The 23,463-nt window shown below is 41.8% G+C and overlaps 2 protein-coding genes across 2 annotated transcripts in view; one reads left to right on the top strand and one right to left on the bottom strand.

Moving 5' to 3' along the window:
* Positions 1-7,798, top strand: part of LOC140749241 (voltage-dependent calcium channel subunit alpha-2/delta-3) — a 35,704-nt gene extending 27,906 nt beyond the window's left edge. The window contains exons 19-26 of the mRNA XM_073082285.1: positions 52-186; positions 861-1,142; positions 1,534-1,630; positions 2,641-2,807; positions 4,324-4,485; positions 5,514-5,630; positions 7,139-7,248; positions 7,777-7,798. Coding sequence (XP_072938386.1) covers positions 52-186; positions 861-1,142; positions 1,534-1,630; positions 2,641-2,807; positions 4,324-4,485; positions 5,514-5,630; positions 7,139-7,248; positions 7,777-7,798 — 1,092 coding nt within the window. The remainder of the gene's footprint in view (positions 1-51; positions 187-860; positions 1,143-1,533; positions 1,631-2,640; positions 2,808-4,323; positions 4,486-5,513; positions 5,631-7,138; positions 7,249-7,776) is intronic.
* Positions 7,620-23,088, bottom strand: LOC140748879 (uncharacterized). Its single transcript, XM_073081751.1, has 12 exons — positions 22,801-23,088; positions 22,568-22,719; positions 20,841-21,061; positions 20,168-20,311; positions 19,128-19,248; positions 18,536-18,641; positions 18,266-18,416; positions 16,363-16,545; positions 15,808-16,018; positions 15,344-15,435; positions 14,551-14,685; positions 7,620-13,881 (listed from the first exon to the last, which is right to left on the bottom strand). Exons 1-12 carry the CDS (start codon positions 22,844-22,846, stop codon positions 13,794-13,796), a joined length of 1,650 nt encoding a protein of 549 aa, XP_072937852.1. The 5' UTR covers positions 22,847-23,088; the 3' UTR covers positions 7,620-13,793.
* Positions 23,089-23,463: the final 375 nt, after the last annotated feature.

Here is a 23,463-nt window from a genome sequence, read left to right as displayed (position 1 = left end):
AGTCGACTTCAGTGAAATTGCAAGTTTAGTTATTATTTCTATAATTTGCAGCTGGACGTGCGTTATCATTGGCTGACGGCAGCACGAACCCTTGGTCACCCCAGTAAGGGCATCATCGGCGTGGCGGGATACCACTTCCATCCACAGCATTTGGAAGAATTACTCGCATCGATCACTAATTTTCCCGTATGTTAAATTCGAAATCATACTTAATTGCTTTTTAAATTTAAAATAGAGCCCTGTGACAGACAGATAAACAGCAGGGGCTTAGTAATAGGGTTCCGTTTTCACCTTTTGGGTACGGAACCCTACAAAACAACTTGGCGCAATATTTATTTTTACGTTCAGATTTGTGACGGGTTTAAAATTTTTCAGTATCAGCGAATTGTCGATCCTTAATTTGTTTGTGTTGCGATTAGCTTATTATTGACCGCGCCAAACTGGTAGTCCGCCCTGAAGTTGTTGCGCATAACTACGACATATATTCCGTAGCAACGTAAGAGCATTTTAACGCAGCTACTCATATGTACCCGTGAGTGAGAGTGGGCAGCGGAGGGTGTCGGGGGGTCCCGCGCTGTCTTCGTTTTACTAATACTAGTATCTACAATTTGATGTTCAACGAAACTCGTTTCTATATTCAGAGCGGACTAGCAGTTTGGCGCGGTCAATAATAAGCTAATCGCAACACAAACAAATTAAGGATCACCAATTCGCTGATACTGAAACATTTTAAACCTGTCATAAATCTAAACGTTGAAATAAATATTACGCCAAGTTGTTTTGTAGGGTTCCGTACCCTTACACATACACTTACCCTTAACCGTATACTAATACATACATACATACTTATACGTATACAGTGCATGGAAGAAGACGAGAGCGAGTGCGAGCCGCGATGCGACGGTGTGGAATGGTCGTGCGTGGTGGTGGACGAGGGTGGTTGGGTGGTGGTGAGCAACGGCAAGCGGCTGCCGCGCGCGCCGCGCGAGACGCCGCTGCGGGAACACCTCGCGAACCTCCACCCCGCCGCGATGGCCGCCATGCTCAACGCCAGCGTCTTCAAGCTGAACTGGATACACGACTACCAGGGTGTGTGCTTCCCGCCGAAGGACGAGAAGGTCGTGGTCGAGAATGGTGCTGCGGTAAGTGTTACTGTTTCTTAGTTTATGTATAGCTACTCAGTTCTGTTAAAATGAATTTAAATTGTTTTTGTGGCTTAAAAAAATAAATGATCACGTGATTATAATATTATGTACTAGGTTTAAATGACTTTCTTTTCTATGTAGGGTCATGGTAATTACATTGAAGTTACATGTCTGAGATGGCATGATCAGCTGTACTCTGTAGGGTAGGTTTTCCTCTACACTTACCTAAGTACTAATTATTTCTTTGTAATAATAATAAAAAAAATCTTTGAAGTACAGGCAACCGGAGTGATAACGAAGCCTATATGATTTATGTAGCTACTTATTATTTGCCTCCTAATTTCGTCTATGTTGAAATGTGTTTGATAATAATGAAAATTTTCATCAGATACTGCCAACCATCATGACGTCGATATGGTCTTCTACGATGCTTCTACTCTTCGCTATGCGGGAACTGGCGCCTGTTATCACTTTGTTGGGCTACGGTAAACTATTGTTTATTTCGTATTATTTCGTATATTCTGTTATTTGGTGTTGATATTAATGGTACAACGATCGGCCTTTTAGGTATGTCCTAACTCTTAAACGAACTCAACGCAGTGTCAGGCTAGTGACTATAATCTCCATCTCATAACGGACAAGCACTTCTAAATTTTCAAAGTTATGAGTGTATTAGAAGTTAATTGTCACTTGCTTTAACGGCCAAGAAAATTTCACATCGTGAGAAAACCTGAACTTTAGAAAAATTTTCTAGTCTTTTAAAAAAATAAAATAAAAAAATAGACTAAATCCTCCTCTGAGAGACGATTTATGCCTAGCAATGGGACAGTAACAGATTGTTGACCACTTTATAATATAACAGTGTATGATATAATTGTTGTATAATATAACAGTGTAAAATATTGAAGGTGGTAGAACCCTTTGTGGTTTGGCTCTGGTGGCACCATTGTCACACCTATCTCTGCCTCATAATAGCAGCGTTACGCGCTGCTGTGTTCTGGTTTGAAGGGTGTGGTAAGGGGGACATACTTTCCGAGGCGTTCCAGCTTAATCCTCAGGGGTAGCGGCGCATCTGTGGCGTACCTCAGGTAGGATATCAAATTCTATCTGGGGTTGATTACAAATGTCTATAGGCGGCAGTAGCCACTTACTTTCAGGTAGACTGCATGCTCGTCTGCTACTCCTACCTATATTATAAGACTAGTTGACCCGGCAAACTTTGTACTGCCTCGAAATCTATTAATCAAATATATTTCATATAAAATATAGCCTATGTTACTCGTGGATAATGTAGCTTTCGAATGGTGAAAGAATTTTTAAAATCGGTCCAGTAGTTTTTAGCCTATTCATTACAACCAAACAAACAAACAAAGTTTTCCTCTTTATAATATTAGTATAGAAAAAGTGTATGATACAACTGTTGTATGACATAACAGTGTATGATACAACGGTTGTATAACATAACTGTTGTATAACACGACTGTCGCGCACGCAGGCGGTCTGGCGGCGGCGGACACGCAGCTGGAGCGCGACAAGCGGCGGCAGCGCGTGCAGCGCGACTACGAGCGCGAGCGCTTCGAGCGGCTGTTCGACCCGCGCGTGCTCGTCAACCGCACGCGCTTCGCCGCCTGCGACCGCTCGCGCGCGCTGTACGTGCTGCAGGTGAGGAACGAGAGGAGTGTTTGGTGGTAGGACCGCTAGCGGCTTAGGGGCGCTCGCCGCCTGCGACCGCTTGTGACCGCTATACGTGCTGCAGGTGAGTAACGAGTGGAGTGTTTGGTGGTAGAACCTCTAGCGGCTTAAGGGGCTTCGCCAACTGCGACCGCTCGCGTGCGCTGTATGTGCTGCAAGTGAGGAACGAGAGAGGTGTTTGGTGGTAGGACGTCTAGCGGCATAAGGGCGTTCGCCGCCTGCGACGGCTCGCACGCGCTGTACGTGCTACAGGCAAGTAATGAAAGGAGAGAGACGTGTTTGCAAGTGGTATAGTCCGCACCAAACTGCTAGTCCACTCTGAAGTTGTTGCGAGCAGGTGTAGGCATACAACTTGCTATGGCGACGCGAATAATTTCTATATTCAGAGCGTATTACAGGCGAATAATAAGGTAGGTATATGACACATTTGTCATTTTGTAAAATCAAATCAACTTTTTACACTGGGGGCCTATATTATAAATAAAAATCTCCACCCCAAACCGAGATGGACTTGGTTGTGGGCAAACGCCGTTGGGACTGCGGACGAGTGCTTTTAGCGTTGCCGTGGTCCCGACATAGGGCATCCAGGTGAACACCGTGGGGATCTAGCCAATTGGAGTCGGTTAAAAAAAAGTTCTACGTCGTGTTGATAACAGATTTGTCCATGAATAAACATTATTTTATGTGTGATTAATTAACCGAAATATTGACTGTTTCTATGAGGTAAATTACGTTAATTTACCTCATCGAAACTGTACAATTATCAAAAGGAATTCCCCGAAACACTCGAGACAACGACACAAGAGTGTGATAAAACTATTCACTCAAGAGATCGAAAATGGTTCATTAACAACTAATGACGTGCGAAATAAACTAATCTGACCTACTTACTTTATAGTTTCATTCTGTAATTGTTACATTCATATTACCTGAGTTGACAATATATCCTGCTAATGCGGGACACTGCAATAAACAATTTTATAGATGGTATAAAGTATAAATATCTACACTGTACGTAAGTTCCCTCTGTACGAATCCTACCTACTCTCCGACTGCAATAAATAGTACGAGGTATTAGCCAAGAATAAGTAGTTCTTGAGACCCAATGTCGAGGACTGAGCTGAGAAAATGTTTGGTTTGATTTGATTTTATTGGCAATGAAAGTGACATCGTTCTAAGTCCATTATATAGCGTTTTAGTAACTCATTCCTGCTGCGAACCGCCAAAGAATGGAACTCACTCCCGCCTTCGTTGTTCCTCGATACATACGATCTGGGATTGTTCAAGTCAAGGGTGAATAGGCTACTTCTAGGCAAGCGTGGTTTGTCCAAGGCTGCATCTCACTTAACATCAGGTAAGGTTGCAGTCAAACGTAAGCCTATTGTATGTTAAAAAATAAAACAAAAAGATTTTCTGAGAAGACTACCTAAATCACAATGGCGATACTAAAAAGCTTGGTTTTTAATATTATTATGTGTTGTTTCAGCGTACACCGAAAGCAATGGAGGCACTGCGACGGCCACCAATCCCTTGCATCTGGCCGCTAACCGGCGCCGTGATACCGCACACCAACCTGTTACTGCTTGCTATCTACAATAATTGCACTCATCATGGCCGTCCGCTTAATGATCCGTTGATTAATGAACAGGTATTAAAAAGTTCCTTTGAGGTCTTGATAAAATAAACTGCAATAGAAATACGTAGGTATTTATGTCTAGTAGAATTTTCAATACTGTGAAAGAAAATATTTGTCGGTTATTTTGAAATAACATTATTTAAGTACTTAGCTGTACCTATCTGTCCATAAATTGAAAAAAGGTATTATTATGTTGTCTATTTCATTATATTTATTATAAGGTTTATTATTTTGTGATCTATCCGTTTACTCTGATCTTGAAATCTAAACCGATTTTAACAGGACTCCCATAAGAAAAGTTACCTACTTTTAGTCATAGTTCACCACGTTGAAAGAACTGTAAGCACGCATGTTTTTTCATGATGTTTTCATATTCATGTATCATCGTAATAACAACACTAATAAAGAAAGAAAGCTAAAAAATATTGGTAAAACTTAATCTTTCGTTATTACAGTAAGAATAATTAATTACATATGTATTTTCAAAAAAGCAGAGGTAGTTAGGATTCGAACTTTGATTCCTCCGATCGAGAGGCCACGTAAAACTATTTGAGTGTCACTGTTATACTATGTGTGTAATAGCATCTAGGAATGTGTGCTAAAAAATCAAGGTTTGTGAAGTCTACCAACGCTCAATTGGCTAGCGCGGCGGACTATAATCTAATCCTTCACGTTCTAAGAGGAGACCTGTGTTTTATTAGCGGGACTTTGGTTGATGTTATTGAATTTGTTTTTTTTATTATAATATAGGAGTAGCAGACGAGCATGCAGTCCACCTGATGGTAAGTGGCCACTGTCGCCCAGGGACATTTGTAATCAACCCCAGATAAGATTAGATTCCTATCTGAAGTCAGCCACAGATGCGCCGCTAGCCCTAAGGACTAAGCTAGAACGTCTCTGAAAAGTATGTCTCCCTTACCACAATGTTCAAACTATAACACAGCAGCGCTTAACCCTTTGTTATAAGGTAGAAGTAAGTGTAGCGGGGGTGCCGCCGAAGTCCAACCACAGTGTTCTACCACCTTCAAATGTGTGTGCAGGTGTTGATGTCGGAGGTGGCTCTGACGGGCGCGAGCCGGCTGGCGTGCTGGCGCAACCGCGTGTCGCTGCCGGCGCGCCCGCCGCCCGCGCGCTGCTTCCCGCACCGCTACGCCGCCGTTAGTGCACACACTTACGCTGTTACGCTGTTTGTCCACTGCACCGTCACCGAGACGATACCGATAATTAATGACTACTTCGGCGCCGTGATTAATTATCGGTATCGGCTCGGTAACGGTGCAGTGGACAAACAGCCTTACACGGTTTGTCCACCGACCACCGACCACCGATACCGATAATTAATGACGGCGCCCAGTGGCGAATTGAAAAAAAAATAAGATCTAGGCTGTACAGTTTTTGCCGCCCCTGCTTCTACAATTGTCATTTCTTACAAGAGGTGAGGCGTATATACTGAAACAAGTTCAGGGACTAAGTAGTATATCGAACTAAGTGGTATATCGGACTAGGTGGTATATTGAACTAGGTAGTTTATCGGACTAGGTAGTTTATCGGATTAGGTAGTTAGCGCTCCTATTTTTTTTTTTTTTGCTCGTCACACCGACTCGTGACACGGTTCCCTTTTTCTAGCTTCCTAATTAACAAAAGAAAAATTCGGTCCCCAAATTTGCCGTCCCAAAAATCTGCCGCCCTAGGCTGAAGCCTACTCAGCCTGCTGGTAAATCCGCCACTGACGGCGCCAAAGTAGCCTACATACATTTACTAGAGCAGTTTGTCCACCGAACGTCCGACACCCGAGCGCCGCCATCCCGGCCGCCGATATTTCGAGTAGATCGGCGTGACCGCGAGATCGGCACCGAATTTTTGACGGGCCAATGTGCCGGCAATGTAAAACACATTGGAACTTGTCGATACACAGCCGTCACACGAATGACAGCTGGAACAAACTAAACCGCCGATATCGGTCGCAGTGGACAAACGACATAATTAAAATCGGCCCGAAATAATCTCGTTCTCGGTATCGACCCGGTGACGGTGCAATGGACAAACAGTCTTACACTGTTATACTCCGCGCCAAACTTCTAGTCCGCTCCAAATATAGAAACGAGTCGTGTCGCGATTGCAAATCGTAGATATTAGCGGGACGAAGACAGCGCGGAACCCTCCCCGGCACCCTCCGCTGCCCACGGGTACATAGCTGCGTTAGTATGCCCTTACGTTGAAACGGAGCATATTATGCTTGTAGTTGTGCGCACCAACTTCAGAGCGGGACGGCAGTTTGGCGCGGACTATACACAGGAATACTGTGTGCAGTGGTTCAATAGTGCGTTTTGTAAACATGCTTGTCTTCGGCTCTACTAAGGGCACTCTTTACTCGCTACTAATTCAACTCGCTGTAGTGTCTTCACGAACCGCATGGATCCAAGTGACAATGAGGTAGAACGGAACACGACTTTATCAGTTTTTTTACAATAATATCGCTACTAAATCGCTGCGAAATGCCAAAAAAATATTACAATTAACTACCTATGTATTGCACTAATATATAACTTATACCTACTATGTATTGCACTAATATTGATTTTTATAAAAGAAGTAAATAAAATAATAAAGTAATGAATTCGTGAAACGGTACATAATTAATTCATAAATAAACTGTATATTTTAGGAAGTAGGCTACAGGCAGTGCGGCGAGTGGCTACCGGATCCAGAAGTAGAAGATGCAGGGCAACAACTTCACATTTGGTACATTATTCCGTTCCTTTCAACGATATTAACGTTTCATATTCAAATTTACTCAAAATTTATCTTATTGTAATCGACACTAGTAGGTAATGTTTGAATCAGTGGTTCCCATAGCTTCGTTTTTTCGTTCAAGTCAAAGATAGGAATCAAATGTCAATAATATTGTGTACCGAATGTTGTACTGGTTGCCATGCTTTTCCAGCGAAATATATAAAATGAAAATTAAAACATTTAACTTAAATATATGAAGACTTTTTATTCTAGAATAAATACCTATTTCACAGTATTTCACACGTAGATAGAATGCTCCATGCTCCATGTTTCTATTTTTTTTTTTTGGGAATTTTTAAATCATAATCGAATATCGTAGAAATTCAGGTGGGCAGGCGAAAAAAAACAAACTCTCATTTTCATATCATTTATTTAATGTATTTGGTTCGGAAATGTAAATAATACTGATTGTGCCTATTGGCAAATCACAAGTTGTCACAACACATTCCCTAGAGCTTGACGCAATACAGATAAGATTAATAATAATTAAAATATTCATTACCTGTGCAGGTACTACATGATGGCTGATTAGAATGATAAACAAATTAATTAGGGCTAATTTGACATGTTATTGCACATAGGTAGTAATAAGAAATATAATTAGTTTAAATTAAACAACGACGACAGAACATATGACTGGACAATTAATACAAACAATTTTTGTTACACATCGATTGGCCACGTACGAGTTCGACCCCCAGTTAGATAAATGAAAATTCGGTTGACTGCTTCTTTGTTTTGTGTATCTATTGCATTTGAATAAAAACCTTTATGGAAACAATGTGTCTAGAAATCCAGACTTACATATTACATTTCATACGTTATCTAACGTACATACACACTAAGGAGTATCATCATCATTCAAATAAAGGAATTTACTTAAATAATACGTTTTTGAAGCGTAATAATGAGTGGCTATCGCCGCCCACAGATATCTGTTATCAACCATATGAGATTAGATTCCTATCTGACGTTGGCCACAAATTCATTGTTGCCCCTGAGGCCTAAGATGCTCGCGCCATATAAGTCGATCATAACCATTATCCACATATCTAAATATATATAACTCAAAGGTGACTGACTGACATAGTGATCTATCAACGCACAGCCCAAACCACTGGACGGATCGGGCTGAAATTTGGCATGCAGATAGATGTTATGACGTAGGCATCCGCTAAGAAAGGATTTTCATCAATTCTACCCCCAAGGGGATAAAATAGGGGATGAAAATATTACTTCTTAACGCGAGCGAAGCCGCGGGCAAAAGCTCGTTAATTATAAATTGTATGGAATGTTAGAAAATATAATATTCTGTCTCGCTTCTTAATTTAAACGGAAATTGCAAAAATAGAATTATACCATTATAATGTGCATACATACTTACTTACATTAGCAAAATCGAAAAGGAAATTATTCAAACGAGTAAATAGAAATCTTGCTACTTAGAAAAAATCTCATACAGAAATAGAATAACTTCAAATATATTTAGAACCCTACAAAACAGACTTGATTTTAAATATGAGCAAAAATTTTAAAATAATTCAAAAAGGAAATGTAAGACACAAGGTTATATTTCTAGGGGCCTTATTCACTGACCATAGGAACGTAACGCGAACGGATTATATTTACCCTAAGATCTCACTGCCTGAATTCTAAGTGTTTTAATCGAAACATAATGTCATAAAAGAACTAACATTGATCCCCAAGGTTCCCTGTCAAAATGTGACAAGTGTGATGTGATCACTACCCACAGTGAGATAATAAAATGTTTTATGATACCCGCCGTTTGTATAATAAATGTGACATTGCAATCCACCATTCGACATTGAGTCAGTCCTACTTCAATAGCGGCGAAAGACGGACGCGTCCCAAGCGCATACATAATAAATACGTTGTTTCCTTTAGTTCGCACTTATGTGGTCGAAATATTTTTTTTTATTTAATTACTAGCGGCCATACTTTGACAGGCAACCTCGCGAATCCATATAACATTTTTTGCAATTAAATATAAATATATATATCAACTAAAACAGACTGAAAACAAGCAGTGTGATCTTACTTTAAAATAACGCGAATGCGTAACGTGCCTTGACGGTTTCCCCCTCATCAACAAGAAAAGGTCATAGTGAATAAAGCCGCTGATAATTAATAATTCTATTCAACAATCTGATCATCTAATGACAACTACCTTTTTTAATCAAAAATAGTATTTATTATTTCCAATTATTTAACTACAATATTTAAAATTTTCGTAATGAAATTTAACTGATGCTACGTGCCTATTTATTATTAAAATAATTTCTCTTAACGGCATGCATTCTGATATCAGATATCTCAATCATCAAAAATATCTTCATTATTACACATATTCTGAATAACGTTTAATTAATTATGTCTTATCTATCGAACAAAGGTATTGTATACGGCTATTTTGTACGTGACCGAACACACGGCATACCAGAAATGGTTCAATTTTTAATCGATGTCATTGTGTGCTTTACAAATGACAACCGGCCCCGTATACATTAATCTCAATGCATGTGCGTGCGCGAGCGTTGCATACGGCCACATATATTGTAAAGAGTAAGTGAAAATACATAGTCTATTTATTATTTTCATCATGAATGAAGGATATCACTTTTAGATTCGCATCACCAATTATTAAGTCACGATTTTTTGATGATTAGACCAGTGTTCCGCAAACTTTTGTGTTCAAGGTACATCTAGGAAAACTAAATTTTTTGGAAGTACACCACAATATTGAAAAAAAGTTTTTAAGTAATCTTAATCAACATTTATTGAAACCAAAGAATTAGATGAACGAAATAAAACGCCACGCTCGTGTTCTTGTGATTTGTGTAGGTATTTTACTTACTCTTACTTACTTCCTAAAATATTTTTATAAGATAACCTTATTTTTCCGCGGCACACCAACTAATCATCACGGTATACCAGTGCGCCGCGGTACATACTTTGCGGAACACTGGATTAGACTATTTTATAAGATTTATCCTGAAAAAATGCAGTATAATTCCGTAGGAACTGAGCGTTAGTCTGCCACCACATCTTTCGAAATAAATTACCTCAGCACACCAGTTAATACGATAGATATAGGCGTACGCTCCATTCGGCCGTATACAGTACCTTCGCTATCGCTAGTCCCATTAAATCTAAATTTGGAATATGTCCACTATGGCTCGTAATATATTTTATTATTAGAAAAGGTTTAAATTCAAGAACGCTCTAGCTACCTATGACTTGTAAAGTAGAATTCGATCTCTTCCCACCCGACATCTCCTTGTAATCATTTTCCAATTTGGCACCATTTATATCTATAGAGTTGAATGGAAAGTCTTTGTCCTTGATTGAGAATAACAATTTTTATATCAAACGTGAACCATATTTTCAGTGCTTAAAATTTGCCTTTTTATAAACCCCTTCCCCCTCCCCATCACATAAATAGGTAAATAAATTTTTAAAATTTCACTGTCATGTTCATGTATTTAAAAATAGTTTAAATAAAACTATCATTTTGTTTGAAAGCTTATTTTATCGGTATTTCCTTCAGAAGTTACTCAATCATTTCATTATTAAGGGCATATAATTACATTCGTAAATAGTCGTAATTAAAGTTTTTACTTAAAATATATGAACAAATTCATGTCGAGCCTCTTTTAATTACAAGAAGTTTAAAACTTTAAAACGTGAGAAAATAACAAGAACTTTCCAATCACCTCATTATTTTAACGCTAACAAAATATACATCCATATAATTTACATTTTTAGAGAGCGTTGATTTTTATTTGAACAATGTTAACACCAATATTTAGGGCCATCGGAAATTCAACCCACACCCTTGAAACCTTATAATTAAATTTCATTTTTGTGATACAATTACTAAATCTATGCTAAGTTGAAAACGTTGAGTAAATATCATAAAATATGGCTTAGTGACGTCATCACGACGAGGAAAAGTGACGTAAGTAACCCATTTTTACGTCTAGCCGTTTGGTTCTCAAATACCTGGCCACTTACCCCTGTTTTTAATAAATGAATATATCTAATGCGTTTTTCCTATTAAACATCGACATTTGACCACTTCTGCGTAATAGAATTTCATACTTCATGTTGATTGGTTCTGACGAGATTAGCGCGTCATGTGACCAATCATATGTGTAGGCGTGGCTTTAAATCTGATTAATTAGATTACCTAATGCTAGAAAGTACCAGAAGTGGAGTGTAAGTAATGCATGTTATAACTAAGAGCCTCCTACTAGTATGATCGTAACGGATGTGAAACTAGGTCCACTAGTCATTACTTTCGTGAAAAACTAAACTTAACTAAAAATAAGTTATTACTTAAATCACGAGTTGTTATCACCTTCGTTTCATATGGTAATAGTAATGTAATAAAAACGTATGCTTAAGGTATTTAAATTATTTGAGACTGATTTGAGGTACTCTTGAAATAGTAGACATAATTTATATAATAAACGTTTTTTTACGAAAACATAGCAGTTAAGACACATACTAACCAACCGTGTATACTAAGAACCAAACGACTCTACGCATCTCTAATCCCAAGACTTATTTACATATTTGTAACAGACAAACTCCTTACAATAACATATCTACGGAACTGTATAACTACAAAACTGGTATATTAATATGTATTAAATATACACAGGCAACGTGTTTTATTGTGATCTCGGTAAACGGAATCAGTGAAGGGTCATCTATCTATTACGTCACAAGTTTTACCTATAAGGTGTTTTATATAAATGTGAGAAACAAGCCTGCAATTCAATTGATGGTTAGTGGCTGCTGCCGCGGATGTAATCGACTCAGATAGTATTGGAGCGGTAAGTAAGTTTTACCTCTGATGCGTTACTGCCCCTGAGGATTAAGTCAGAATGTTTTATATAAGTGTATCTCCCTTACCCCATCCTTCCACCCAGAATTCAATAACAACTTAAACATCTGTTATGAGATAATAAAGTGGCGGTAACGACACGATAAAAGTATGAAATGTGACGTAATAAACAGATGACTCCCAACAAATCAATTGACAAATTGTCATTTCACTTAACCTAGCATTACTACATACTAAGATTATTCTTAAAATTGTGCAACTAAACATTTTTTAACAGAATAAAATATATAAAATCAATATCGTATACAAGAAACGAAACCAGCATTTCCTCTTTGGTAATTTGTGAACGAACTCAATAGAGCAACGGAATAAAATATTAAATAAAAAACGGTAAAAAAAAAAACACAAAATAAAAACAACTATGTGCAAAGATATAAACCGTGAGACGGCATAACATAAAATATATCACTGTGTTGACCTGTTAGTACTTTAAACTACGTTAAAACACACTTGGAATGAAAGGTAACTTACCCTAATGACGGTAAAATTTAATATCAATTAGTCTCGACCAGCGATCGTCGTTACTCGTTTGTGAACGAATGAGAAAATAATATAAATCGTTCATCGTACATCGTCTAAATCGAATCGTGCAATTGGTACGGTCCTCAGAGTAATAATTAGAATAGCAAAAGTCGTTAGTCTTTTATATTTATGAACGAATGAGAAAATAAAATATATCTTTCATCCTACATCGTCTGAATCGATTACTGCATTAGTTACGGTCCTCAGAGTAATAATTAGCATATCGATCTTCGTTACTCGTTTATGTTTGTGAACGAATGAAAAAATAATATAAATCGTTCATCGTACATCGTCTGAATCGAATCGCGCAATAGGTACGGTCCTCAGAGTAATAATTAGCATATCGATCGTCGTTACTCGTTTGTTCGTGAACGAATAAGAAAATAATATAAATCGTTCATCATACATCGTCCAAATCGAATACGTCAAAAGGTACGGTTCTCAGAGTGATAATTAGCATAGTGTGCATTCTTGCATTCACCATCTTAGTACAAATCTCAGGGAGATGTGATACAGTCGTTTAAAACTAGTGTGTATACATACTGCGTATATACTCGTACTACTAGTTTTCACTGCGTTTACAGAGCAGTGAGGGACAGCGAAATTGGTCATCCGCTGCTCTTCGACATGAGTGCTCATATATTCGTCCTATACCGCGCTTAGTGATTGTCTTCTGACCGATGCCTGCGGTTCTTCTGTTAACCTATACTTTAATATTACTCTAAGTACCATTCATAATAATTACATCTACTAAAGGTAACAGGTAACGGAAACGGAATGTCAGTAGACCTCTGGTGTTTTTTGCGTAAATTTATTTATATGCTCAAATTGTAACTAGCGAATACTTAAAAACTTGTATTTACTGTTCTATTTCATTTTATTGCTAATGAACACTTCAATTTCAAAGTACTTTTGTGATATTTACGCAATAAACATCAGAGTGTTAAATCGTTAAATATAATTGGCTGTCCTAACCATGTGACCGGCGATATGTCGATCTCATTCACTTCCTTAGGGAGAGAGTGAGACACATTTCGAGTTCGAACAGCACTTGTTTTTCGGTGGGTGTCGTTCACTCCTCTTCGGACTCGGTGTCGGAGTCCGGTATCGAGTTAAACCAGTTCTCCCAGTTCGAAGGAGGCCCCATTGTAGCGCCTCGTCTGAAAAGTTTCATATAAAGATTTTAATAGTATGTAATAATATTGATGTATCTAACATAAGGGAGTGTGTGGATGGGAATTAATATATGTGTTATTGATGACTAAAATGAAAGGTGGCGGATGAAGGGTCGGATCAGCGTGCAATAGAGGGTGTACAGTTGGGTGGCAGCAGCCGGGCCAGGGTTGTGTGCTGTATAGATGGGTGTCGATAGACTGACCGCAGCGGAGTTTGGCGAGGTGTCAGCACCTGACCGGTGTCCGGCCAAGACGGAATGTGTTAAGGGGTGCGATACTGACGGGCCGGGGCGGGGTATAGCGAGGGCACGGTACTAATAGGTAACGGGACGGAGTAGCGTATGGCAGGGTTTAGCGAGGTATAGCGAGGGCGGTGTACTGACGGGTGAGGGGCTAGGGACTGTGTGCACGTCGGGCCGGGGCGGGGTATAGCGAGAGCAGGGTACTGACGGGTGGCGGGTGACGGGGCGGGGCGGGGTATATCGAGAGCAGGGTACTGACGGGTAGCGGGTGACGGGGCGGGGCGGGGTATGGCGAGAGCAGGGTACTGACGGGTGGCGGGTGACGGGGCGGGGCGGGGTATGGCGAGGGCGGGGTACTGACGGGTGTCGGGTGACGGGGCGGGGCGGGGTATAGCGAGAGCGGGGTACTGACGGGTGGCGGGTGACGGGCTGCGGCAGCGTGGCGGTGGCGGGCGGCGGCGGCGCGGGCGGCGGCGCGCGGCGCTGCAGCGTCTGCGTCTGCGCGCCGCCCGCCGACACGAACTGCAGGCCCTCCTCCTGCGCCCATCTGCAACGCACCGCCCAATGCGCTAAATGTTGCCCACAACCGATCGCACGTTTATACACCCCTCACCATTCGATCATCTAGGTTAATGACTACCAAATACAAGTCATACAAGTACGATTTGTTTGTAATTTTTTTTTTTATAATATAGAGTAGCAGACGAGCATGCAGTCCACCTGATGGTAAGTGGCTCCTGCCGCCCATGGACACCTGTAATCAACCCCAGATACAATTAGATATTCCTACCTGAGGTCAAAACTAACACTGCTGTTATATAGTGTGTGGGCTGTAAAATAGATGTGGCGGTGGTGCCGCCGGAGTCGAGCCACAAACCTTCAAAACTTCTTTTATAACAAAATTAACAAACGACCGTACACGTAATGATAAGTGACAAATGCCACCCATGAACATAAACCCCAAAGGGAGTTAATATTACGTCGGGTTGCTATCGTAACAAGTCGAACATAAAAGTTCTACTACAGTGAAAGAAAATACAGACACAAAAATATGATTTTTTTTTTCACTCAAATGAAAAAACAAAATGATAGATATTTAAGTTACGTTTAAAACCATATAATGTATGAACATTCTTATCGACATTACATTCTTATAATAGTATAGGGAAAAATAAGTTAAAAGTAGTGAAGGATGAATAAAGTACCTGGAACCGCTAGCCGCCTTACAATTCTCGCACTCGCTGCGGTAGTCGTCGCCCGGCGCGCTGGCGCCCTCATAGCTACATCCACAGGATGGCTGCAATAAACCATATTCACCCCTTAATAACAGGTTTTTTGTCGGTTAAATCAACGAGTCCTTTTAGAAAAACCGATTCTCTTATTTAAATACCGACACTTATAATATGCACCATAATAATTGAAACGCAGAAAAATTTTATGTCCATAAATTTTAAAATTAATAACAATTAACGCCTTATACAACTCAGTAGTCACCATAAAGTTTAACCACTGAAATATTAGTCCGATCGCCAACCAAAGACAAATGCGATAATTAATTTATTTCTGTTCCGGTTACATATTTTACATATTTTCATATTTATAAAAGTGTCTTTAAGTTTGTACATAACACAAGAAGTCCTGAGTATACAGCGTGATGATCGAAACCCACCTTATCAACTGTTAACGGGAGAGACGCGCTCGGCGGCGGCGCAGGCGCTGGCGGCGGCGGCTCGCTGGGCCGCGGCTTGGCGATGTTCGCCGAACCATTCGCCGCGCCGCTCGACACACTATTCGTCGCGTTCGTCACATTGTTAGCGTTCGACGTCATCTGCTCTTCGCTCTGAGCGCGCGATCGGGCGCTGTTGAGCCGGATCATTGATCTGCAAGTATTTATTTTAAATATTAAACATGTAAAATATGTAGGTAAAATATTAAAAGCAGATATAGTAAAGAAAATCAAATTTGATTAAAAAAAATCAGTTAGTCTAATTTAAATGTATCCTGTAGGATATTATAATTTATGTATACATATATTTTTGGCAATGAATTTGTAAAGGTAATATAGCTTAAATGCGAAGACTCCGGTGCGTAAAAATATCTATAAGTTTGAGTATCGCGGTAGAATTGCAAATCACAATTCTACCGCGACACATTCTAATAACTTAATACGACTTATCACATTCCGAGCACACAACGCAACGGGTCGCATTCCGTGACAACTCACTCGTCAGCGGCCCGCTCTGCGGCGGTGGCGGCGGCGGTGGCGGTGGTGGCGGCGATGTTGAGGTTGCGCGGCACGCTGCGGCCGTCCGCGCGGTGGAACGAGCGCCGCACGTCCGCGTGCAGGAACGCGCCCTCCAGCGCCGCCGCGTCCGCCGCCGTCGAGATCCGCGGGATCGTGCGGTGCCTGCACACACAAACTTTACATAATCAATTTTTGCACACGATTAATTCTTCGAAAATAAATATTAGTAAATAGGTGTTTTCTGTGATTTGTTGCGCATGACTTTTTTCGCTGCCGAAAGCTAGAGACGGTTTCGGGCGGACGGGCGGACGGACGGACGGGCGGCACGCTGGTGTAGAAGCCGGGCACGTTGTGCGGCCGCTGCGCGCACTGTGCCGCACGCGCGGGCTAGAAGGACACGGGGCGTGCTCACAGCGCGGCGGCGGGCGGCACGCTGGTGTAGAAGCCGGGCACGTTGTGCGGCCGCTGCGCGCACTGTGCCGCACGCGCGGGCTAGAAGGACACGGGGCGTGCTCACAGCGCGGCGGCGGGCGGCACGCTGGTGTAGAAGCCGGGCACGTTGTGCGGCCGCTGCGCGCACTGTGCCGCACGCGCGGGCTAGAGGGACACGGGGCGTGCTCACAGCGCGGCGGCGGGCGGCACGCTGGTGTAGAAGCCGGGCACGTTGTGCGGCCGCTGCGCGCACTGTGCCGCACGCGCGGGCTAGAGGGACACGGGGCGTGCTCACAGCGCGGCGGCGGGCGGCACGCTGGTGTAGAAGCCGGGCACGTTGTGCGGCCGCTGCGCGCACTGTGCCGCACGCGCGGGCTAGAGGGACACGGGGCGTGCTCACAGCGCGGCGGCGGGCGGCACGCTGGTGTAGAAGCCGGGCACGTTGTGCGGCCGCTGCGCGCACTGTGCCGCACGCGCGGGCTAGAGGGACACGGGGCGTGCTCACAGCGCGGCGGCGGGCGGCACGCTGGTGTATAAGCCGGGCACGTTGTGCGGCCGCTGCGCGCACTGTGCCGCACGCGCGGGCTAGAGGGACACGGGGCGTGCTCACAGCGCGGCGGCGGGCGGCACGCTGGTGTAGAAGCCGGGCACGTTGTGCGGCCGCTGCGCGCACTGTGCCGCACGCGCGGGCTAGAGGGACACGGGGCGTGCTCACAGCGCGGCGGCGGGCGGCACGCTGGTGTAGAAGCCGGGCACGTTGTGCGGCCGCTGCGCGCACTGTGCCGCACGCGCGGGCTAGAGGGACACGGGGCGTGCTCACAGCGCGGCGGCGGGCGGCACGCTGGTGTAGAAGCCGGGCACGTTGTGCGGCCGCTGCGCGCACTGTGCCGCACGCGCGGGCTAGAGGGACACGGGGCGTGCTCACAGCGCGGCGGCGGGCGGCACGCTGGTGTAGAAGCCGGGCACGTTGTGCGGCCGCTGCGCGCACTGTGCCGCACGCGCGGGCTAGAGGGACACGGGGCGTGCTCACAGCGCGGCGGCGGGCGGCACGCTGGTGTAGAAGCCGGGCACGTTGTGCGGCCGCTGCGCGCACTGTGCCGCACGCGCGGGCTAGAGGGACACGGGGCGTGCTCACAGCGCGGCGGCGGGCGGCACGCTGGTGTAGAAGCCGGGCACGTTGTGCGGCCGCTGCGCGCACTGTGCCGCACGCGCGGGCTAGAGGGACACGGGGCGTGCTCACAGCGCGGCGGCGGGCGGCACGCTGGTGTAGAAGCCGGGCACGTTGTGCGGCCGCTGCGCGCACTGTGCCGCACGCGCGGGCTAGAGGGACACGGGGCGTGCTCACAGCGCGGCGGCGGGCGGCACGCTGGTGTAGAAGCCGGGCACGTTGTGCGGCCGCTGCGCGCACTGTGCCGCACGCGCGGGCTAGAGGGACACGGGGCGTGCTCACAGCGCGGCGGCGGGCGGCACGCTGGTGTAGAAGCCGGGCACGTTGTGCGGCCGCTCGCGCTCGTCGCGCGGCACACTCAGCGCGCGCCCGCTGATGGCGCCGAGCGAGCCCGTCAGTCGGATCGCGTGCGGGAACCCCGCCACGCCCGGAACTGGCACATCAAACATTCCAAGTTAGTACTATGATCTTACGTGCATTTTAATTTACAACTAATTTCGTTCAGATATCAACTGATAAATTGGACTGATAAATTTAAAATAAAGCACTTACCACTAGGAGCCAATGGATGATGAGCAATCAGAGTTTGCTCCCGAGGCTCCGCCTGCATCACCGGTTGCAACAACGGCGCGTTGTAACAATTTTGGGTATTTGCCATCTGGAACAAACAACGTATACATACAATACAATACAGAAAATGTGAACAAACCATATTCTCCTTTCGCTATGAAAAGAGAAATTTGCTCTTTTACATTTGCATGTTTATCAATTGAAATATTGACTTTTCTTTAATTTTTTATATCACAGAGTTAGGAAACTATGTTGCAAATTTAAAAATATGAACAAAATAAATCCTTAGACCAATTTCTCTTTCATTATCTATACTAATATTATAAAGAGGAAAACTTTGTTTGTTTGTTTGTTTTAATGAATAGGCTCAAAAACTACTGGACCGATTTTAAAAATTCTTTCACCAGTCGAAAGCTACATTATCCACGAGTAACATAGGCTATATTTTATATGAAATATATTTGATAAATAGATTTTGAGGCGGCACAAAGTTTGCCAAGTCAGCTACTTTTTTATATAGTAGATCATTACTAATAGGAATCTATAAACAAAGACATAACTTCTTTGACCATACTTGTGTAACAGGTCGTGGTATGTTGACGTAGCCGTGGCCGGTGCACTGCAGCCCGTCGTCCGGCCGCTGCATGGACTCCACGCCCGCTGGGAACGTGCGGTGGTAGGTCTCGCTACTCATCCTGCAATCAGGTATCAATGACTCAATGACAATGATTTGAAATTAAAATCATATATCCCATTTAGGGGTAAATTTGCTATTGTAGGTAAGAGTAGCCTGTAAAAGTGAGTTTAAATTAGTCTATGTAAATTTTCAAAATATTTTTTTGTTTCGACACGACAATGTGATGTACCCATTACTGTCTAAGTACTAGGTAAGAGTAGTCGCAAGTACAAGCTAGGTGTATGTCGTTAAGTAGAATTTGAGAAGCCTTTAGGAATAATAGTTTCCTGTAAACGTTTTCCTGCATCAATCGTTTCCTTTCTCCTTATAAGGAAGAGAATGATGATTATCTTCTAAAAATTTCGAAGTTATAAACAGACACGTCTTTTATATTAGTATATGTAAAAAATTTAACACATGTAACTGATAAAAACCAAATTATAATCAATCAATTTGATATTAAGGGTAATTCTGGATAAACCCTGTATTTAAAGGCACGCACCTAAAATATCATTAATATTATTATATCAGGCTAATCAATCACTTCCATAGGACTTATCAGGTATTAAAGGGCTTATTTAAATATATGACACACTTTACTGAATAACAAAGTATTTAGAGTGTGTCTGAAAAAGACAAACAAGGACAAATGGATTTAGATGCTTTAAGCTAAAAGAGATTAAGATTCTTACTTGTTTCGTTAAAATAGAATGGCCTCTCTTTAGAATTTTCCAATAAAAGAAGCCTAAGCTTTTAAAGCTTTTATTGTAAAATTCTAATTAGGAACATTGGCACCATAATTATAACCAGAGTATCAGCTTCAAAAATTCAGTTAAGCTTTTGTTAGAAAAAATCTTCATAATTGAAGGCCTAAAGTATGAAAATGCAAGTTGGCTCGATTTATACATTCTGAAGTCTATGATAAAAATTTATTATACCTGTAAGGTTCACGGCACTGTGCCACCACTTCGTCGTAGGGCGGGGGAGCTTCGCCCCGCGGCATGTAGTTGCCCGGCGGCTTCCACGCCCCCAGCGCCGTCTCGCAGGTCCCGCCCATGTACCCCATGCTACCACTTATATAACTGAGAAATAGAAATAATTTAACATTAAATTAAATAGCGATAAAAGGATCCGCGTCTTGTAATGTTTCATGTAAATGAATACTATAGAAATATAATGACAAATATGTAATACTCAGACCTAGAAAAATATTTAAATTGATCTCTCTAAGAAGAACTATTCCACACTGGCATTTCTGCAGCGTAGGCGTTCGATAAACGTATAGGAGGTGCAGAGGCCGCTTACAATAGAAAGAAGTATATGTTACGCTTGCGTGGCGTCTGTTCTGCGTATACGTTTTACAAAACTCAAGTATGAAAACGTAATCTATTTCTGGATATTTAGCAAAAAAAGAAATCTTTGCATGATGCAGAAGTACTGGTCGCCAGCACCCATTATATGAAATGAATTACTTCTCCTGCTTATGAGTTAAGGATTAGGCACCTCTGATGTTCAAGTTCAAGTAAATCTCTAAACGAATTTTAGTTGAACTCCTCCACAAAGTTTGCATCATGTTCAAACTTTAAACTTTAGTTTCAGTCATCCCCTTACCCAATGCTGGTCAAGCTCCTCTGGTCATCCGCGTGCGTGGGTCGTCTTCGCTTCTGCCGTTGAACGCGGTACACAACGAGCGCGACGGTAAGTAGCACCGCCGCCGCCGCCCCGCCAGCCGCCACGCGGACATTCGCCTCCGCACCCTCTGCAGGCTTCACCACATCCTCCAGGCAAATGAACTCGCAGCATGTCGTGCCCACGCGGAATGAGTGGCAGTCCTGGATGCACCAGTCATATAAGTGACATACACGTTGTAAACCTGTCTGTCTGCTAATCCCAACTCTCAGAATGAGAGGGGCTTAGGAGGTAGACTTTACACATCCTTAAATTTTATTTAAACTCACAGATTTCAGGTGTAGGTTTCACATACACATTTAAAAAGTATGTCGTGATTAACTCACATAACTATATAAAATTAGAGGTGTGTGTGTGGGATTTGAAACTTGGACCCTCTCATTGAGAGCCCACTAGCAATTGTAAATCAGTATCACCAATCCATTATTGTTTCATTGCTGGGCACAAGTCTCTACTCAGAATAAGTAGAGTTTTGGCTGTAGCCTAACATACCATCCAACTGCCTTTGGATTTTTTAAGAGGACTTTTAGGCATGTACATTTCCTTCATTGCTTATGCTAGTTCACTTTATTTGTAACATGCATATAACTTTGAAAAATTGGGTTATGGACGCCTGGAATTTGTACCCTACATCTTGAATGTATGACAAAAATTAACACTACTAAACTTTCACTCCTGCATCAGAGTATGAGCTTACTAAAAAACTTAAATACATACATTTGGATATAAGTATGAACTGCAATTTATATTTTTATCATTTTCCTGTTTATAGTTCCATTTAATGATAATAAATTGGAACTCACAACTACATACATACAAACATCACTCACACAAATTTATTTCTTTGTGTAGGTAACAACAATTACAAACGGTAGAACCATAATTACACTTCCTGTATCAAGTATTAGTACATAAGTGATATAAAAATGTACCTACCTACCATTGTTACTAGTTACATTAAGAATTTTATATTTCATTATAACTACATTTGGAATAGACATGTTTTTCATTGTTAATAGTTATTTATTGTATTATAAAAATACTATATTTCATTATAAATACATCTTCAATACATGTTTATTATTTAGTTTTAACGTTACTAGTTAACATATTTCTTATTGTTACTATTTACATTAAAAATGTAATATTTCATTAACAAAATTTTGAACAGACATGTTTCTTATAAGAATCTATTTGCAGTAGAGTTATGTCCCTTCCCATACATTCAATAAGTCACCCATTGGAATCTACTACTAGAATAGATCTTAGAAAATTGCAATTTCCATTGTCTGATTGCTTGGTTATGTATGTAAGTGGCAGTAAATAGAGATTTATTATTATGATCGTGATTGGTCAGCTCTTGAGAGAAAAAGAAATGTATTAACAGTAATACCCATATTCAGAATTAAATTACTTATCTTTAAACTAAAAAAACTTGCACATTCAAGACCTCACTTAACAATAAACTATTTATATAGATATAAGAAAGTCATATTTCTTTTCTATTCAATTAAAGTTAATAAATCTTGAATTAAATGTGCATACTATTCCTTTATACATACTGATTAAATATTGAATTAAAGCCTTTATGTAATATCCGCTAAAGAATAAATAAAAAAAGTAATCGCGGTTATTATGAACAGACTCACCTGTGGAGGGGAGCACAGTACTGCCTTGCATACTTTGGGCAGCCCATTGTCACAAATACATAGCGTACAGGTATCCGGGCCAGGGACGTAGTGGAGACCGTGGGAAATGATCCTGCCTCGCACGTCCGTACAATCGCCCTGCGCCAAAACACCTACAAACAAACCACTCGTAACATTTCCACCCTTCACACAACACATAAATGTCACAGTTCACCACGGAAATAATTACTCACTATGAAACCTCAAGGTTGTTAAGCACAAAACGATCGCGGCAATCATTTTATTTATCAATTCGTTTTTCGAGTTCTAACACTCATTTTTAGGGCTATAGAACTTTTGTCCCATTTATTTTAAATCGATATTCGTTCGCTGGCCGCAGAAATCTTTACAAAAGATAAGGACAGATAGAAAATTGAACATGCGTCTTAGCCCCGCCGTCCTGCTACCTGCTTCTCTACGATTTTTCCCAGTTTCCCAGTTGATGCTTGCTTTGCTTGATGCTTGCTTGTATTCTGTCATTGTCAAGCCTCTGTCAAATGTCAATGTCAATATAGAAATAGACAAAAATCTCGATTCACACAGCATTCATATTGATAACATTGTGCGATGTAATAAATACACTGATCAATAATATTGAGTTATCAAATGTTAAAATTATAATTAGCATTTATAAATCAATAGTCGTGTACCACTTATATTAGTTAAATTGGCTGTTATAGATGGTGTATGTATGGAATATGTATGGAAAATACGAGTGGAGTAATATTATAAAATTCGTTGGTACTCTTCCTTTCTTATATCCGCTACTTATTGCATGAAAATAATAATTGGATTCATTGTTCATAAAGTGCAATATATTGCAATTTGCAGAGATGTCGGGACCAAAGAGTATAGTA

The sequence above is a fragment of the Epargyreus clarus genome, unplaced genomic scaffold (assembly GCF_041222505.1).
Source record: "Epargyreus clarus isolate Ecla_fem2 unplaced genomic scaffold, WU_Ecla_fem_2.2 ptg000017l, whole genome shotgun sequence".
NCBI lineage: Eukaryota > Metazoa > Arthropoda > Insecta > Lepidoptera > Hesperiidae > Epargyreus > Epargyreus clarus.
The sequence above is the reverse complement of the archived record's forward strand: the minus strand, read 5'-3'. Positions and strand labels throughout refer to the sequence as shown.

Bases quoted from the DNA above. Each gene is read 5' to 3' on its own strand.
- LOC140748879 (XM_073081751.1), bottom strand. From the start codon at position 22,846: ATGATTGCCGCGATCGTTTTGTGCTTAACAACCTTGAGGTTTCATA. The intron at 14,686-15,343 runs GTACTTTATTCA...GGTGCGTTGCAG, and splicing joins AAGGCGGCTAGCGGTTCCAG to ATGGGCGCAGGAGGAGGGCC. The intron at 13,882-14,550 runs GTCAGTACCCCG...GAAACTTTTCAG, and splicing joins CAGCCCGTCACCCGCCACCC to ACGAGGCGCTACAATGGGGC.